At 38.9% G+C, this 20492-nt stretch overlaps 1 protein-coding gene across 2 annotated transcripts in view; it reads left to right on the top strand.

The window, feature by feature from the left end:
• Nucleotides 1–2273: 2273 nt before the first annotated feature.
• Nucleotides 2274–20492, top strand: part of sh2d3cb (SH2 domain containing 3Cb) — a 44800-nt gene continuing 26581 nt past the window's right edge. Inside the window, exons 1-5 of one of the 2 annotated variants that reach the window (XM_015012820.2) lie at nucleotides 2274–2412; nucleotides 6539–7148; nucleotides 15310–15349; nucleotides 16811–16939; nucleotides 19524–19891. In XM_015012820.2, the coding sequence (XP_014868306.2) occupies nucleotides 2394–2412; nucleotides 6539–7148; nucleotides 15310–15349; nucleotides 16811–16939; nucleotides 19524–19891 (1166 nt within the window). In that variant the 5' untranslated portion in view covers nucleotides 2274–2393. Of the gene's footprint in view, nucleotides 2413–6538; nucleotides 7149–8080; nucleotides 8636–15309; nucleotides 15350–16810; nucleotides 16940–19523; nucleotides 19892–20492 lie in introns of those variants that run through there. The other variant, XM_015012821.2, reaches the window with a different exon arrangement.

Raw genomic sequence — 20492 nt, 5'->3', positions numbered from 1 at the left:
CTTTCAGGCGACGCTGCAGCTGCTGGTGGCTGAACACACAACAGAAAACCAGTAACAAACCAGTCAGTGTGAAACGGGGCAGGAGGTTTTCATGTGCAACATATCTGTAAGAGGTTCTGTTTCAACAAGCTACAAAGAATCTGAATACTTTGTTTTCTTGCTGGGGAAGCAACAGTCTGACCGTTAGCTTGGATTTTTACCTCTGGAAATAAAAAGTGAGTCTGGAAGACGTGAGCCAGACTGACGGTCCAGTTCTGGAGAAAAGGGAGGGAGATGTGTCACATTTACAGAATCCTCTCAGAGTTCCTGTTTTTCTGCTTCACTGGTAAAATGAAATGATCATCATCAAATTTAATATCAGACAAAAATAACCTGAGAAAAATAACAAAAATAAAGGGATAAATCTATCCAGATTAACAGATTAACCCTGTTTGAAATGTCCAATCTGGTCAAATGTGGATGTTTGTTAACCAGGATTAACCCTCAGTGGTATCAGGTTGTCAGATCTGGTTTTTCTATTCACTGAGGTTTGAGTTTTTAATTCACTAAATGAACAAATAAACTGTGTCACTGAGTGTCTTTCAGATTCTGATGTGAAGTTTTAAGTTGCACCACAGGAAGGAGCCGTTTGCTCACCTGCTGAAGGCTGAGAGGGACTCAGGGAAATCCCCCTTTTCTTTATCTCTGATTAAACGAGAAAATCGTCACGTTGTCTTCAGTTCATGATGCAGAAACAGGCTGAACTGCTGAACAAACCCAGACGATCATCCTTGATGTGCTGAGTTTGGTTTTCTCCAAACATCTTAACGGGAGAAGAACCAGGTTTCCTCCTTCAACATTCTCTTTCTAACCATCCAGACATAAACTTTAACCTTTGACCTACTAATGGATGCCGGTAGAGTCTCAGGTGGAGATCTATGGTTTGGTTTGGTTTGGTTTGGTTTGGTTTGGATGCTTCGGCTTTGGGATACATTTGCTGGGTTGTTGACTCCTGGAAGGAATGGCAGCTGATTTCTCTCATCTCTCTTCCTCTGTAGAATGAAGGACTTCAGTTAGTCTGGAAATCACAGCAGTTGATTCTCTCAGGTCATTGCTGACGTCTTTCTGCCCTGGCGTCGGGCTAACAGACACCTGTACTATCTGGAGCAGCAAACAGTCCAGATTGCTGCTTTTTAAAGATGTTTCTGTCATGTGTGGTGATGTTTAAGAGCTCAGGAACCTCGTAGAATACATGTTAAATGAAAAAATAAGAAAACTTACAGAACTCCAGCAGGCAGAGGAAAACAGGGAATCATGGAAAGAACCTGTGGAGAAGAAGAACCAAAAACTCTCTACACACCGAGTGGAAAATGACCGGGAAGCACCGGAGCTGAAACAAAAAACTGAACTCAGGTCTGGTTCAAAAGCAGATGTGAACAGTGGACCAGAGACCGCTCCAAAAGCAGGAAGTGGACTTCAGCGCAGGGCATTCTGGGTAAATACAACCCAGTACCAGCTCAAGAAATGTCTCCAAAGAGAAATCCTCCAACCTCTAAAATCTGACACCACTCCATTTTTGTTCACATTTGATGAAGAAGGAAGTTTTGCTCAGTGTCATTTTCAGAGGTTCTTGGTGCAGCGCCCCCACAGGTGGGGAGGGGAACAGGTTGCTCAAAGGGTTTAGTTTGTTTCGCTCAGTTCAGTGAGAAAGAACACCAGCAGCTGGAAATGTAACAGTTTTACAGCTTTGGTCCCCGATCGAACCGAGTTACCGGGCTGTCAAGTATGAAAACATTAAAACACCAAAGAGAAACCTGAAATGTTCAGATCTAGTAATGCAGCAAGAAAGAAATGATCCAAACAGAAACTCAAATGATGCCTAAACCTCAAACACCCAGAAACCACAAGTTTCACTCTGATGATCAGTTAATCATTAGATTAAAACTGATCAGCAGAAACAACAAGGAAGCTCTTAGTTTCTCCAACCATTTTCCATTTTGACTTCATCTTTGTTTATAGATGAAAACAGTTTGGCTGCAGTTTGTTCATTTCACATGAGCTCAGGTTGAGATAAGAGATCATTTCACTAAACTAAAGGAGTCTGACTGCTCTGACTTCATTTCTATTCCTAAAATCTGTGTGTACGTCACAGCAGATTTCTGTTTTAGTAACACACACACACACACACAAACACACACACACACACAGAGTGAAGTCGGTGACTTTTTTCTCTGATTACATCAACATAATGTGAAACCCAGTGTGAATTTCAGCCCTTCAACATTTCCGCTGTGTTGAAGACAGGAAGTAGATTCTCTCTGTGGCGTGAAGCGCATGAGGCTCAGCATCAAACCGAGTGGAAGACCTCGGAGTCCTGACACACCTGTCCTCACACGGGTCCTCAACCCGACGCCATGAGCAAAATAAAAAAGGGTAAGAGTTCCTCCTGTTCTTAGTTTGGAAACATTTTACACAAAAAGAGATACTGTCACTTTAAAAATGTAAAATCAGTGGAAACATGTTTTCTGTTGCTTGATGCAGTTCTGCTCAACTTACAATGAAGTTTTAAATCTACGGGCAAAACATTTAGACTTTATCCAGGACCGCTGTCATGTCGGTGCCCTAAATAATAAATCTGTATTTTTCTGTGTTTGTTTATGAAAGTACAAAGAAATAAATATAAAAATAGGAAGTTCAGGACTCATTTTATAAACTGCTGTTAGAATAAAACTGGCTGTTTTCACTTATTTGATGCAAAACCCTGAAAGGAAACCAAAAAGGTTCAACTTTACAGAGGAAACTCACTCATATAATAAGACAGGTTTTGTTCTCCTGTAGAAGATGAATCAACATGTGAAGAACTTTTTCACATCAACTCAAACGGTGACCTGCAGGATTTGATGTTAACTGGTGAAAATAGAATTAACTCTTCCTAATGTTTTATAATCTGAAAGAAAGTAAAGATCTGCTGGACATATTTTTGTGTTTTACCATTTAATAGTAAGAATATAAGACTTAAATGTTTTACTGCTGAATTTTTTAATTCAGTGTTTTTTTCTTATTGAACCTTGAATAATAACTTTTTTTATTTAAAACAAAGACTTGAACATCCTGTGAAAATGAAAAAGAAAATCACAGTTTTAACTTTTTCATTTTTAAAGTGATCTCTCTCTGTCTGGTGAACCGATGCTTTAATTTCATTTAAATATTTCCATCAGATGTTTTTATACAATCCTTATAATTATAGCAGTATAATCCCAGAAACAGAGCAGTCCAGGCCCAGTTAATGGAAGCACAGCAGCTCTTGACCTCATTCAGTCACACAGTCACGTACAGGAACAGAGACGTCGTATCTGATGGGTGGGAGAAACGGGGCTGATGTGAGGATTCGTGTTCCTGACAGAACGTGATGAATTGACGTTTGTCTGCTGTATCTACAGTTTCTTTGTCTGCTGTTCCTCTTACAAACATCTTTTTGGACCATTGTAAAAGAAGCACAGGGTCTTCTTTGTGCGTTCGAAGGGACAGTGGCTCGACTGAGACAGTTCATGTCTGCGGTTCACTGTTAGCTTCACAGTCTTTAAATTTAGCCATGTTGAAGTTACAGCTTGTTTATTTAGTCTGTAAGTTTCCCCAATCAGCATCATGACCCATAAATCCTTCACACAGAACAAACCGCGTCGTGTTGGCAGATAATGGACAACTTAGCCAGGAAGTCAAGTCAGAAACTGTTTCCATCATTTAGTTTGAAGCTAAATATTTAGCTTGTTTGGGAACTAAATATTTAGCTTACTAACTATATATTTAATTTGAAGCTAAAAATGTAACTTGCTCACTAAATGTGCTAAATATGTAGTGGCAAAGTAAATATTTAGCCAGCAAGTTGACTTGTTAGCTTCAAACTGAATATGTAGCTATGGTAACACTTTATTTGAAGGGGTGTGAATGAAACTGTCATGACACTGTCATAAACATGACATAACACCTGGCATGAACATGAATACTGATATAAATTTGTTAAAAAAGTATTACTGATTGCACTTTAAAAATTAGGTAACTTTATGTTATTAAAGGTAAAGTTTAATCAGTAATGATTTCTTGGTTAATGTCAAGTTGTCATAACAAAGACATTTTGAATAATGTCAACTTTGTACTAAAAGTGTCATAATTTACCGAATGACGTTTTATAACAACAGTCATAAATATTCATGAAGGCTTATTCATGTTTATGACAGGTGTTATGACATGTTTATGACAGTGTTATGACAGTCTTATTCACCCCTCTTCAAATAAAGTGTTACCGAAAATATTTCGTTAGCTAGTTAACTAAATATTTTGCCAACTAAACTTTACCTGTAAATTAAATATTTAGCTTCCTGATTAAATATTTAGTTTGAAACAGTGAATGAATAACATGGTGAAAATATGATTTTGAAAAATGAATCTCCATTTTTTTAGTCTTATGACCAAATAACCCAAATTATTGGTGTTAATTTTTAACTGTGTAACTTTGCAAATGGTAATGAGAAACAGAGTTTGGTGGTTTTTACAGTTTCATATTGACTGAGAGCATAAAGTTATGATTTGGACATGAGATCCTGTTGATTCTGTTTTTTATTTCTATCAGTTAAAGTGATGAACTTTTCCTCTAACTGCAGGTTTCAAAGGTCAGAGGGAATAAAAACAGAATCAGTGACTCGTGTTTTCATGCTTTCCGTAATATTTTCAGATAATATCTGTGACCTTCTGACTTCACCGACAAACATGTTTCACAAACATCATAACTTCAGAGGAAAACAGTTTATCTGCAGCGCCCAGCAGACTTCCAGTTAGTAAGTTAAATCAGGAGTTTTTCTGCAGTGTTACATGGAGCAGATAAAAATCTGTCAGGCTTTTAGAGCCTAACTGACCCTGAGGGAGAAACTGGATCTGCTGGGAGCTTTTATATTAGAACATTCCTCAGACATGAAAACATTTTGATTCTCCTGCAGCATCAGATGAAAGATAAAATATCGGAGGCCAGATTAAACTTATCTTATTTTTTATAACATCTGGCTTCACCTCATTTCACCAGCGGATCAAAAGATTCAGAGGAATTTAAATATGAACGTATTAAAAGTTTGTCGTCTCTACAGTCGTGATAACAGCACACAGATGTTTTGTTTCCCTTTTTACCAAATGTTCTTGCTTGCAAGTCATTTCCTGCATGTCAAAACTGCTGTTACGTTAAAACAAGTCACTCCAAGCTGCAGCTATGACCTTTATAACGCAGATATTACTCTGGACGTGTTGTTTCTGGTTACTGAACACAGATTCTTCATGTTTTTATAGAAGGTTTGACAGGAAAACCGACTGAAGGTCTCCAGTTATACGAGTCATTAACAGGCTGGTGGTTGAGAGAGCAGCAGGAGGGAAGCAGCAGGTCTTCAGCGCTGGTTAGCTCACACCTCGCCTCATAAATGCATCTGGACCACTTTGTTTTTTACTTCCTGATTGCTTTTCCAGCGTTTGTTACAATCTGAATAAATCACTAAACACAACTACAAATTTAAAAAGCCAACATTAGCAAAATGGTAGCAGTAAATCCCAGTGAGAAACCAGAACATCACTGATTGGACGATTCCACTTTTGGCTTTAAAACATGAAATTATTCTGATTTTAGTGCATTTGTTGAAACTATGAATTCGGCTGCTTCTTTCCAAGAATCTTTGGAATCAGGACAGACTAAAAAACTCAGCTTAGTTGTTTTCCCAGAACTAAACATGTAGAAGCAGCTTTCAGCTTCTACGCACCACTCATCTGGAACAAACTACCAGAAAACTGCAGAACAGCTGAAACACTGAGTCCCTTTAAATCAAGGCTAAAACCCCAGATGTTGAGTTACTTTAGAACAATAAAAAATGGAACATTGACCAACATATTTTTTGTATATTGATGATTTTGATGATGAAACTCTGCAAAATTAATGTCTGTTACTGGTTTCTTAATTGGAGACTGTATGAAGTTTTTATGACTTTATTTTTGTGTTTTTATGATGCAGCACTTTGAACAACCTTGTTGCTGAAATATACTAACTGATTGATTGGTAGCTGCTGTCCGCCCATCTAACCACAGACAGCGAATGCTGGAATCATTTCTGGTTCTGAAGTCAAAAGTGGAATCGTCTAATCAGCGACGTCTCCACTGGAATCGACCTCTTCTGTTTTGTTAATGTCGTTGAGTTTTTAAATTTGTAATTGTGTTGGTTGAATCCTTGTCTTTGTTAAATCCTTTAAAAAGCAGCTTAAGACACTTTCATTCAGACAAGCTTTTAGCTAAATGAACCTCATGTTGTTTTTTAAAATCTGTTTTAACTTGCTTTTCTTGTACTTTGTAATTTTATCTCTGGAAGGTTCAACATAAATCCAGTTTACTCATTTACTACTGCAGGTTGTCTGAAGTCTGATGTCCATAAAAAGTGTCAGAATGAGTCAGAAGTGTGTCTGGTGTGTGAATGCAGAGAAATGCTAATAAAACGGATGTTCCTTTGAAGCCTAACGAGCCTCGTCCTCCTCTGCAGGTTTTAAATGGTTCGGGAGCCTCACCAGCCTCTCCTCCCGCCGCTCCCCAGAGAAAAGCAAAAACAAAGCAGCCTCTCAGTCTGATGGGAGCCTCTGCGGAGCCAGGCAGCCAGCGGCAGCAGGGGCAGTGCTGGAGGAGACGCAGTCAATGGACGACATGCAGTCCGGCCTCCGCAGCCCCGGATACGCCCGCTCCAGCGACATGTACACCCATGTGGGGACGGTTCCCCGCGGCGAGAAGCAGAAGAAGAGCCTCCGGGGCCAGAAGGCTGCGCAGAGCCCGGAGGGTGGGAGTCTGAACCGGGGGGAGCATGTCCGAGACTCCCCGCTGCTCGGCGCTCTGTCCAGCCTCAGCCTGACTAACCCGGAGCAGGCTCTGCCGCCGCCCACCGCGCCCTGCCGGGTTTCACCTTTGACCCCAGCACCTGCCGGCTGCTCGTCAGATGACCCCGTTACTCAGCGCGAGGCGCAGCATTTCAACATGGCTTCAAAGCAGGACGTTTATGTTCCAATGGACCGGATTTCTGAAAGAGCGCGAAGCCACGGCGACCCACAGGCCGGGAGACAGGAAACCACCGAGGCTCCACAGGAAGTGGAGGCTGGAGGCAGGTGAGAGGCTGATTGGTTTGACCTGTACCTTACATCTGAATTTACCCAGCTGGGACGTTTCCATTACCCATAAACGTGCGCAAATTAAAATTACAAAAATAAATCAATTTAATTTATTTTGTTTTTGCATTAGGATGAGATGGTTTTTCCAGCCATAAAGAATAAATGTATTTCAATTGCAAAACTCCAATGGAAACACTTTTTTTTGTCACACAACTCATGTGACCGACAGCCGGATGTTACTGGCAGAAACGCTGAAGACAACAGGAAGTAGTAGGAGGAGGATGTTCTTTTTTTCTTTCTTTCTTTTGGACAATAGCTGTTTCCATTAACCATAAAACTGCACAAATTGAACTTACAAAAATAATGGAAACACGGCAATCTGGGGGGTGGGGGGGGACGCTCACATTTTTTTGAGAAATGTTTTCGCGGTGGGATGACCTGGTTTTTCGGCGCATCAAAATGTCTCATTTTCACAAATGCATTGGAAACACTTTTTTTGTGTCACATAGTCTGCTGCACAGAAAGTTGATCGTCAACAGATGAAGAACTGACTGACTCCGTGAATGGATGGGTTATCAGAGGTATTGATAAGAAGATTTGCTTTATTGGCCATGTATAGGTTTGTTTTTGTAAGGAAGTTGGAAAGTTTTGAGTATAGTTCTCACTTAAATGTTACACATTTTGTTGTGTAATAATTTTGCTCAATAATAGTTTCACAATAATTGTGCAGCTATTATTAGATTTTTCTAAGAAAACCAAAGCCTCACTTTTACCTTCTTGACCATTCATGTTTGATGTTTATTAACATCTTGGATTAACTGAGAGTCTGTAGGTGATTGATAAAAAAAAATCCTAAAAAAATAAGACTTGGCCAATAATAGTGCACACAGTGAATATAATTGTAATCATTTAATCAACATATATTATTCAACCAGCAGTAATGTTATAATTGGTACAATCAGAAGCTAAATTTAATTTTCTGGGTTTCTTTATTAAACTGTTATATTTTTAGTTCATCTTATAAGGAGTATCCCATATGATACATAATTATTCATATTATTTCTGACCACTCTTGGATACTGAGTTTATTTTTGTAACAGTTGTGTTATGTTATGAATCCTCACTTTAAAATTATATTTTATTTCTGCTAATTTTTTTAGGACCCACATTTAGAATTTCATGAGCCACTCTTGGCCCCCTGACCCCAAATTTGGAAACTAGAAGAATGAAATTAAACAGCCCGAAATAAATATAAATAAACTGGTTGTTTAAATCTAAACAGCAGCTGAATGAGCAACCTGGTGAAGTTCATCAGTAATGCAGTGGGTTGGTACAGAAGCGGACATGCGCAGTGACCCTCCGCCTGCGTGCAGCGGTCTGTCAGCTGTCCGCTGCGTGAATCAGAGTCTGCGGGGAAACATGAGCCAGGTCCGGGACAGTCGCGGTGTGTCAGTCCGCTGCAGGGAGGAGGAGACCCGGGGAAGGTGAGAAGCCGCGTCTCTGCGGGCTCTGCGGGTTAGAGACGAGTTTTAAAAGCGAAACCATGAGAGTCGCAGCTGGAGGAGGAAAGTGGCTCAGATTTAATTATCAGCTTTCAGGTTTTAACATCAGAACTTTTACTGGTTGTCACTGCTGATGGAGTTCTGGTGTCACAGTGGAAACTTTCCACGCGTGTTTGATTAGCTTGGTGCCATAAATAAAAGCTGGAAGCTGGATATTTACCAGAACCAGAGCTGGTTTACAGTCCGGCAGAGGGAGCGGAGTGGATCAGGCTGCAGGCTGTGCCTTACATAAGAGGAGGAATCTGATCCTTCAGTCCAAAACCTGACAGAGAAACAGAAACAAGAGACTGACTGAGTCTGCAGGACACCCGGCAGGCTGCTTCAGTGTGTGAAACTTTCTATCATTAATGAGCTGAAACTTTGACTAAAGAATACAAAGATGATTTCTCTGTTTGGTGTAGCACAGCAAATACTGATAGATGCACTGAGATGCTGCTGCAAAAAACGGCTTAATGCGCATTATTATCCTGACGTGATATTACAGCTGTATAGTGATTACACAGAGGATCCCTGGTATTTGTTGGGATTAGGGACTACGGCCACGAATAGTAAACTCCCTCTACACACGCTCATAGCTGCCCATTTTAACATTTTAAACACCAAATGATTTAATATACTGGAAACTTTCGTACTGCAGAAAATTTACAGACTCCTTTTCATTTTGGGCCACAGATCATGAATGTTCTCAAAGAGCCAGTTGTGCCAGAATATATTGATAAAACCAATTATAAAACTGTTAAAATATGAATAAATAGCTGTGTCTGCAATTGACACGTACTTAAAATTAAAATTGAACATCTTTTCTTTTTTTTCTTCTTTTTTTTGGTGTTTCTGTCTGGTTACGAACCAGTGAACATCTTTTCAAATTGATCAGGCCCTCCAGGATTTTTTTTGTTTGTTTTATATTTTTTTGCAATTAAAATCATTGATTTTGTGGTGCTAATTTAGAAGTATAAGAAATGTTGAGTTATTTGTGCTTATTGCGATATTACGGTGAAATACTTTTTGTTATTTCAGCTGAGGCAGCAAAAGTAAAATGTAATACTGCCACCTGCTGGTGGGAGTGTGTCATTTAAAGGTAACGTTTTGAAAATTTTGCAGAAAATTTGCAATGAACTTACAATTACACATTAGCGTGAAAAAGTGCGCCGATCTGTTGATTTTGCATGAATTTCCATGATCGTGGAATCAGGAGAAAGTGGAGGGACTGATTGATGTCGTATACAGATGCAAACTTTGCTTCTTTACCTTTTTTCCTTTTTTTTGCAACACTTTAAAAGTTTCCTCAGAACTCACTTGACAATTGGATGGAAACAAATATTGCACAGAGGCATTCCAGCTTTTCAATTTGTATTCATGTTCCAGAGAGAAATCTGAAAACTGAAGTGCGATTAGTCGGGGATATATCTGCAGTAGCATCACTATCGGCTGATGTTTGTCATTTTTAACATATCGGGATCAGTCCTGTGAGAAAACTGAGCCAATATGAACAATCAATGTTTATATTATAATAATATAATGTAAGTCTTGTTGCCTTTACTCTTATTAATGGACTAATAGCTATCTAAGCCAACTTGATCTGATGTTAAAAGTAGTAATCCTCTTTATTACACCATAAAGTAAATGTGAATTATTACCACATTTCTTTGCTTAATGCCTCTCCAGGTCTGCCAGGCTTAATATTGCCAAACCTGCAAAATCAAGAAATCCCTTAAATAAACAAATAAGTACCTGCTCTGCAGTAACACCAGGATAGTTACTATGGAGCTCTGTTAGTGTCAGAGTAACTGTAGTTTTAGTCACAGCTCCAGACTAAGAGCTGCTGAGTTTAGTGACGTGACGCTGAAGGCATTTCTGTTTCCACTTCACCAACCAGTCTCAGCAGAAGTGGTTATTGAGGCCATCCTGGCCTTTGTTGGTTTTGCTCTTTCTGAGCTTGTTGTCACAGCTTTAGGAGACGTGACAGCGCGGCGTTGCAGAAGCTGCAAGCCGCAGCGCGTGTCTCTGTCTGAAAGCTGCTGCTGGTTTCAGGAGCAGGAAACAGTTTGGGGAACGAAGGCCTGAGGCAGGAGAGGCTTTAACTTCCTCTGGATCTCCACAATACTGCAATACAGATGAAACTGTTGCTATAATTTCTTAGAAAGGTTAAAAGGAAATTTCTGATCTAAACTTGGATCAGTTATCGTTTGTACAAACCTAAGAGCAAATCTTTATGTGGTTATTTAAATGATTCAGCTGTTCTGTTTAATGGAGAAGAAAATATCCAAATGGAAATGGATTCCATAAAACCTAATAGTGTCAGACCAGAGACCATGTCGTTTAAATGCAACGATTAACTGACCATCAGTAAGAGAGTCCTGCTCTATTAAAGCTGGACTTTTAGCAGCAGAAAGGATTTAGGAAAAACATCAGCAATGACTGTCAGGTACATGTTCACAGAAACGTCTGGTTCTCTCTTTCTTTTTATTATGAGTGATTATCTTTTACTATTACACTACTTTATTAAAATTTTTGAGAAATCATTTTTATTATGGTGTTTTCCTTGCATACGTTCCACTGCTGTCTGTATGGTACGACAGCGTGTTAGAGCCGTGGTAGATAGAGGGGAAAAGGAGTAAATTTCCTCAAAAAAAAAAATCTCAGGAATATTCTAGAAAAAACAGACATTTCTGAGTTTGAAAAGTCAGAGAATTTTCTTGAAAAAAAAACTCTCAGTTTCAGAAGTTCAACTTCTGAAACTGAGAGTAATTACTGAGAGTAATTTTTATCAAATATTTCTGAAATTAATCTCAAAATTTAATATTTTTTTCTAGCAAATTTTCGAACAACACTGCATTTGTGGAACATCAGGAAAGTTTTACTGTTTTTATTTTCAGCTTCAAAGATTTGACGTCAAACCTGATGCTAAACATGAGCTGAGAAACTAACGGGTGATGTAACTGAGTTGTTTTTTCAGTTTTAACATGTTGAGTCTCAGAACCTTTTTTCTAAGCTTCAGTTTAAGGAGAGGAACCGGCTAAACTGTTTTGTTCCTTAAAACAGGAAACTGTTGTTAGAAAACCACTTACAGCTCTGGTGGTTTTCTGTGTCACTTTTCTTTGTTGTTTGAGGAACAAACTGAATTTTTTTTCATCTACAGGAGCTTTTCAGGATTCAGACCGAATACTTTTAACCATCGCAGAAGAAATCCATAACTAGTGATCCAACTCTGAGTTGATGTCTGCAGTTAAATAGTTTAATTGATTGAGTTTTTTTGACATTACAGATAATTTGAAAGGGGACATTGGATGCATATCAATACCCTTCTCAGTAATCAATGGAAAATGTTTTGTTGGCACCAACTGCTGAGCAGATTTTCTGGTGTTTTAAAGTTTTATAATCAGCGATCAGCTCCAAGTGTTTGAGGGTGGAAGGCCTCCTTTCCATCACCCTAATCTTCATCTCCCTCCCCAGATTCTGCATCAGATTAAAGTCGAGGCTTTGCCTGGGTTGCTCCAAAACGTTTGTATTTCCTCCGGTCAGAAGTAGAGATGCACCGATTCAATACTAATAATCTGTATTGGTACTGATATTGGAAAAATTTCTAGATCAGGTATTGGTGACAACATGCCCAATCCATAAAAGCAGATCTACATTTTAAAAAGAAATGTTTTAAGTTGATTCAGCTGTTTTTCAGCATCAGATCGGTATCGGTCAATAGTAAACCTCAGATATTGATATCAGTATTGGAAGTGAATAAAGTGGATCAGAGCCTTCCTAGTCAGAAGTTAAATGATCTCATGGTTTCAGATGTTTTTCCACCGTAGCTCTGAGATATTCTCCGTTAATTAAGCCTCTCCTCCATACATGCCTGCTCTGTCTGGAGGGCTTTGCTTACTACCAAAGTTACGTAACAACAAACTGGAGCAGCACAGGCTGGAGATCCAGCCTTCAGATCAAACTCTGTGGAGTTTCTCATGCTGAGCTCACAGTTGTGCCGTCTGCACTCAGAGTTTGTTTGGGAACAAAAGGTTGCCTCCCCTGACTCACTGAAGTATGCAGACCGCTGAGGAAGAACAGAGCGACAGAAAGAGAAGACGTTTCTCTCTGTCGGCTCACATTGTTTCACTGACTCAACACGTCACTGCTGTCAGGATAAAGATGTTACACTTTGTTTCTCTCTCCTGTCAGACCTGGTGATGAGCCAGCGGATGTGAAAAGTGGATGGAAGAAATATGTTCCCGCTGCAGACAGTTTGTAGATGCATGAGTTTGAGAAATTCCCTCTCCTCCCTGGAGAAGTTTGTTGTGTTGCAAGTTGTTGCTGGGTGTTGTCGAATGAACTCACTGCTGCTGGTAGGAAGTTGTGCAAGAGGACAGACAGGAGACAGGAAGACATGTCTGATTCTAGCACTGATGCAACTCAATCATGCTGCTGCAGTATCAGAGTTAGCTATTTGCTTTCGTTACCATGGAGTTGAATTAATCAATCAATTCTGGTTAAATCACATCTCAATAATGCTGCAGAAAACAACATCCAGCCTTGGTGTGCGAACCAGATATGTTCATCTGGTGAGAGTTCATAAGCATTTAGAATAAAGACATGAACATGATAATCAGATTAATGAACTCATGCTGTATAGTAAAAATTTCCAACCACAATTACTGACTGAGTCACATATTGGTTAATTACACACAGATGAATGTTTTACAGACTTTACCTATGATGAATTTTGACTTCCAGCTAATAAAACCATGCCCTTTAAAATCAGAATATTACATCAGACCAATAAAAAAATATTTTAAGGCAGAAATGGAGCCTTAATTGAAAGTATTTAACACCTGCTTAATAGTTGTCAGTTTTCATAAGGTTCATTTAGTTTGACAAATGAGCTTCTTTGGGACAGATATTTTAATTCATTGAATGACTTTGCATTATTCTAAAGCAGTGGTTCTTAACCTTTTTTGAGGTACCGAACCCACCAGTTTCATATGTGCATTCACTGAACCCTTCTGTAGTGATACATAAAATATGATTCCCCCCCAAATTCAAGACACCCCATGATCACTAAGTCTTCTTAAAAGGTAGAGTCTCTGAGGACAGTTCTTCAAAATATAGTCAGTGTTTTCAGCAAAGCCGAGCTGACTGTCCAGGAACGACCCAAGGTATTTATAATTTGCCACAGTTTCAACAGGTTGGCCACCGAGAGAAACTGGAACCACTTTAAGGTCTTGTTTAGATCATTTAATTAGCTCTACATTCTTAAGAGAATAAAAATTAATAATAAATAATAAAGACTTTGCGGTATTCTGATTTAGTAATGTAATTATATTAGTTGTGTTACCACCCCACGCCACTAGAGGCAGTAGCAACCCCGAAAAGATGCGACTAACTCCTTCAATCAGTGCTCCTCCGCAGCTCTGATTGGCTCAGCAATGTAACGTGATCCTCTGCAGCAAGTGATGGCAAAGCGGGGCGTCATCACAACTTTACACAGTGTGTCTTTACCTCCAGGCAAAGGCTCCGCCGAACCCCTGAGACCGACTCACCGAACACCTGGGGTTCGATTGAACCCAGGTTAAGAACCACTGTTCTAATGGTTAAATAACATAAATAACAGATTAAAAACAATAAACATATTTCTTGTTGATTTATGTCTATTTATGTTATAGACTAGCAGCAAAAAAGATTTTTGAATTGAAAATGTTGCTTTTTCAGTCAGACTTTTACCATACGTTTTTCCTCTGCTGCCTGTCCAATAGAATGAGCTGGAAACGGTTAAATGACATTAATTGGAATATTTTTACTAGAATTTGCAAGCATGTGGGCCACAAGGCTAAGCCAGTTTGGTGCTCTACCCAGCACAGAAAATTTCTTCTACTAATGCAAATTACAGGACATTACCAGGTAGTCCTACGCATGAATTCATGCATCAATTAATTATACTTAAGTAATGCATACTTGAATATTGTTTATATTTATAAAAATCCCCAAACTCATCTAATTAGGGCCTGTGAGTTTTGTATAAAGTGCAAATCAAAACACACATTAATTAAAAAAGTCTTTGGGCCTCTGCTTCTCAGATGAATTGGACGAGTTTTTCTGCAAACTTTGTTGAGGTTCTCTTTTTTTGCAACTTAGTGCAATGTATACAACCTTAAACTGAACTTCCTGTTTGCTTTTATTAAACTGGTGTAAAAAAAGAGGTGAGAGTGTCAACCTGAGCTCTTAGACAGAAAATCTCCTGTCTCTTCAGGGTAAAAAAAGAAAAAGAAAGAGAGAAAGCAGTCTAATTTGCTATGTAGCAGAAATTTGTAGAATTTTCTGGAAATATTTTCAGACAAGTGAATGTTGTTCCTTTATTCTGATATTCACATACATTGTTTGGTAAATACTGCATCCAGCATTTAGTCAAATGAGAATGCATCGACAGAGTTCAATTGATACCAAACTGGGAACCAAATCATGTCTACTTTGGGTTTTCATTCCGTCTGAGCGTTAATCTCTGAGTGTAAATATTTTTTAGCATCCACCCATAATAATAACAACCCAGTTCCATCCAGTTCAAATTATTTCACATTGCAGGGAAATAATTGTTGCTTCTTTCTGTTTTTCAGGTTCAAAAAAGTGACAGATTGCAGTGGAGAATATGTCAAAGTGAGTTTCTCTGAAATAACTTTTCTCCTCTTTCAGAACTCTTTCCATTCTTTTTTTTACCAACTTCTGCTTTTATAACACTTCCCGTTTTCTGCCATGTAAGCTTTCTCTGTTAAAGAAAAAATATTTAGAGAAGATAATGCAGTTCCCCCCTCACAGAGCAATCCTCCCCACTCAGCTCCTCCAGACTAGCGGCAGCAGCAATTAGCAAACACCAGGTTGAACTGTGAGTCAGCTCAGCTCATCATACAAACTACTTGTCATTGCAACACTTTTAAGAACAATTTTAAACAGCATAATTGATGAGCATTGTGATGATGATGTGCTGAAAGTGGAGTGCCTGAAAGAGCAGGAGCTCCTTAAAGAGACAGAGACCCAATTTCAAGGTGTCAAAATGCAAAATTATTTGGTTGTGCTGTAAAATGACACTATATGCCTGGGAAACACACAATACTGCCTCCTTAACAGACACTCAAACTTGAAATAGGATGATATTTTAAGTTGATATTGTTAAACACACACAATTAATATGGGTATTTCTACAATTATTAAGACTTTCTGTTAATTTCCTTTCATTTTAGATACTGGATTTATGCCTAACTCAAAAAATGGGGGTCTGCCACATTAGAGCAGGGCTTGGTCCCATAAGGCCTATCAATTGTGATAGGTCCTCAATAGCAACATAAACAAGAATACACACACATACACATGCACACACACAGAGGGTAATTTACATTCATTTCTTGTTCATTTCTATAGCCTAACACAGAGAATCAGTACATGGTTAATTCTAAACCAGTTCACACCTTATTCCTGTAACCTCTGACCCAAAACCAGCACCTCCTCTTATGTTGCTCTTCACAGTATAGAATTTTGTCAGAAAAATGGTCCTTACATTGTAGTAAATACAAAGTTACCCCCCCCACACACAAACCCACACTTGTGTTTTGTTTTGAAACGGTCCTGGCCTGGTTCCCAGCGTCTCCCGGTTCAGAGGGAGGAACCACCGGGTCCGGGCCGAGGGGTGGGACGTGTCAGGCTGAACCATTCCCAGCTCATCCTCAGCATAAACTCCTCATATACAGTAGCTTCTTTAGTGCCTTTCGTTTGTACAAAGACATGACGGACAAAAGCTGCTGAGTGATGACCCTGTTTCACAATGCCATTGCCAGGGCAACGAGGCCAAGACTCCAATGTCCCTGGTCTGGCTTTGGGCCTTTGGTGCCACTACTGTGGATGTCAGTGTGAGAATGCCAGAGATGTCCGTCCGTCCTTCCTCCCTCTCTCTTTCCCAACTGTCTGTTCTATAGTAAAAGAAATGAAAGCAGGGAAGGCGGCCGTTTGACTGCAGAGGAGATGCTGCAAACCAGCCATTCTTCTCACAGCTCAGCTTCTCGTCTTTTGGGTTTCGGTCTGAGTCCTGGAGTTGTGTCTAATTCTGCACCTGTGATGCCTTTTAAGTTCTCCAAGGAGAAGTTCTGGTTGGAGCCGCCGTCAGAAAAACTGAGGAAGCAGCTGGAGGAGGAACTGAGGCTGAGCGGAACCAACCTGAAGAGCCACGCCTGGTACCACGGCCCGATACCCTGGGAGGTTTGTTCCGACTGCATGAAAATATTTACATCACCGTTACACAGAGAATGTTTTATCTTTAAAATGAGAACTAAAGCTCACACTGGAAGGATTTTTCATCTAATGGAAATATCAGTGCATTTGAAATAAGACAAAACTAACTTACAACTTTTCAGTGAGAAATAAGAGCTTGTTTTAAGTCAGTAATTCATGTCTATTAAAAGTACTAGTTCTACTGGCAGATTGTTTCACTTTTTTATCAATATTAAGGGATTTTATACTTGAAAAATCTCCTATTTCTTGCTGAAAAATTACTTATAAACTAGTTTTGTCTTATTTCAAGTATCCAAAGATATTTGTACTAGAAACTCCGCCAAAATTACTTGGTAAAATTTTGTGTTTTTGCAGTGTAAATGTTAGTTTTTAAAGAAGGGAAATACTTTCTTCCTGTTTTTGTTGTGAAAAAGTTATGAAAATAAATAAAAACACCCACATCACACAAAATGTGGTCCTTATAATCTTCCAGGGACAGGAAAACACAATTTCTACTAAACTAAGCCAACATGTAGACAAACTTGTGGGATCACCTTTAACACTGTAACTCTTAGCAGTCATTTACTCTCTGAATTTATCAATGTCACGTCAGAAATTTCCCCTTGTTCATCTCTCTTAAGATCCCACCACAACATTTTGTTTGAACCATGTTCAGGTTAGGACTTTAACTAGGTCATTTCAACAACTTGTTTTTTCTTCAGCCATTCTGTTGTGGATTTGTATTTGGGATTTTTCTCCTGATATAATTTCGGTTTGGTTTTCTCCACACTTACAGCTGTGCGTAGTTGGAAAACATCTCCACTTTTGCTTCATCCTTTCAAAGGATTTTCTTTTGACCCAAATCATCACACCTCCACCACCATGCATGACGGTTACTAGACCTGCAGAGCTGTTTACTTTTTGGTGACCTATAAACATACATTTTGAAACTGAAAAAGGTTCAGATAATTTCACATGGCTATATTTGTTAGCAAACACCTTTGCTACCCACAAACCATCGTCTGACCCAGTGCGGCTAAAACATCCTATTTGAAAGACCAAAGTTGCATTTCAGGCTTGTGGGAAATGGGGAAATTACAACTTAACCTCTGATTTAGTGCAGAATTCACATAAAAGCTTCAAATTAATATTGAGGTAAAAGTGGATTTTTTTTAAACTCCACATCTTTTAAAAAGTACAGCAACTGAAACGGATAACCTCTTCTAAGGGAAACAGAACTCCAGTCTGTAAATACTGCACGTCTGCATGTTTAAGTGATGAAGTATTGCCTGATGGCATTGTGTTTTTTGTGCTGGCATGTCATGCAGCAACACTCCTCTGCTGTTGATCGATGTGTCTTATGCTACATTCACACAGCAGGTTTTGTTCCTCAATTCAGATTTTTCTGCCATGGAAAAGTCAGACATGAGTCGCAAAGCATCCAGATGTGTTGATTAGCCTATTATGGCTCAAAAATACAAATTTGTTAATTTTATCTTAATAAAACAAATTGAATTCCAGATTGACCATATGGAGGAAACAGTTTATATTGACACCAGTAATGCAGCGGTTTGACCACAAGAGGGAGAACTGTCCACATCTAAATCAAAGTTAAGAGTCAAAGCTGTCTGTAAGGCTTAAAATGGTATAATAATAGTAATAATAATAATAATAATAATAATAATAATAATAATAATAATAATAATAATAATAAATTTTATTTGTAACGCACCTTATATTTCAAAGAAATCTCAAAGTGCTACAGAGATTAAAAGAAAAAAAAAAATAAAATAATGATAATAAATCTGATTTGCTGTTTTTGACGCAGGAAATTGAATCTTTATTTAATTGTAAAGGAAATATCCTCTTTTCTTACACAAATTCTTCCTATATAATTTAATTTGCTCCATGATGGAGTGCTGCTCGGTGACCCCAGGGAGAGCTCTGCTCAGTTCAAACTGAGATTTTTCCAACAATGAATAGAAGAACATGTTTACAGTGTACACCATGTTATGTGACACTGTGACCATAGGAGGCGCTGTTGCTATGGTATGCTAAAACTTTTATGTTTTTGCACAACCTTTGTTTTTATGTACCACTTATAGAAAATATGAACATTTTTTCTACATGTTATCACACTGTAACTTATATAAAAAACATTAAATACTTGACTAGTAGAGTTTCACAGTGTGGTCACAATATCTGATAAGAGCAATCATATTGTGTGACCATCTATATTTCCATAGCAGTCACAATATTAGTGGTTGGATGTGATGTTTTATTCTTTGTCTTTGTCTTTATTTTTCCTTTGGGTTTGTTTTTCCCCCTGCAAGCTTTACATTTTTGATGTAGCTTAGTGTTAAAACACAACAGCGCCTCCTATGGTCACTATATACGGTGGTTACAGAATAAGCTGTAAGTACCTGCTTAGCAAACATGAGAATTAAAGAATGATCTTCCAAGAGTGAGCAGAAAAACCACCTCAGAAAGTACGTTACTGTATATCTGATGAGACGAAACACCTGAAACCTCCACTGATTCTCTGCTTTGGACGGATTAAATGTCTCTGCAGGTGTCAGAGAGTTTGGTGGTGAATGAAGGTGATTTCCTCTTCAGAGACTCCCGGTCCAGTCAGGGCGGCTTTGTCCTCACCTGCCGCTGGGAACAGGAAGCCCTTCACTTCCCCATCAGGAAGACGGTGGTCCAGTCCGGAGAGACGTACAGCCGGGCCCAGTACAGCCTGGAAGGAGAGGCCTTTGACTCGGTCCCGGCCCTCGTTCACTTCTATGTGGGCAGCCAGGCGACTCTGACGCTGTGGAGCAGAGCTCAGATTAAGCGGCCGGTGAACAGGACGCTGCCGCTCAGCTTCCTGGAAACGGCCTTCAGCGCATCGTTCAGCCAGAGAGACCTGAAGGGAGGGGAGCGGGTCTGTCCAATCAGGTGGAGGGCCACTTTGTTTTATTCTTAGACTTTCTGTTCTGTTGCTGCATTCATGCAGATTTATGTGACTTTCATGAAAGAGGTTTGAAGTGAGAAATTATAAAGTGAAGAGCTAGAGCTCAAAATCTGGTCTGTAGGTCACAATAAGTTAATCAAGAATACAGAAATGTGTATCTCAGATAAATCTGAGCTGCTGATCTGTGACACACCTGTGTTGGATGTATTAAGACCTGATGATTCAAGTCTGATGTTAATGCTCCATAAACATACGGAGTGCCGTTCGTAAAGTTACACTGGCAAAAGTTTACTGCAGTAATTTGTTTCATTTAGCCTGACATGAGAAAAAACAAATGGGAATTAATTTGATTCATTTTTTTGAAAAGGCATTTCTTTAATCTAAATTTAATTGAAATAGCAAGCTAAATATTTAACTTACAGACAAAAGATTTAACTTGTTATTTAAATGTTTAGCTTCAAATTAAATATGTACTTGGCAAATTAAATATTGTTTGAAGCTAATTATGTTGCTAGCAAAGTCAATATTTACTGTGAAGCTAAATATTTAATTATCAAGTTTATTATTTAACTTAGTGACTAGATT

Source organism: Poecilia mexicana, unplaced genomic scaffold, assembly GCF_051168715.1.
Source record: "Poecilia mexicana isolate PSO_F unplaced genomic scaffold, ASM5116871v1 scaffold_9, whole genome shotgun sequence".
Lineage (NCBI taxonomy): Eukaryota > Metazoa > Chordata > Actinopteri > Cyprinodontiformes > Poeciliidae > Poecilia > Poecilia mexicana.
The sequence above is the reverse complement of the archived record's forward strand: the minus strand, read 5'-3'. Positions and strand labels throughout refer to the sequence as shown.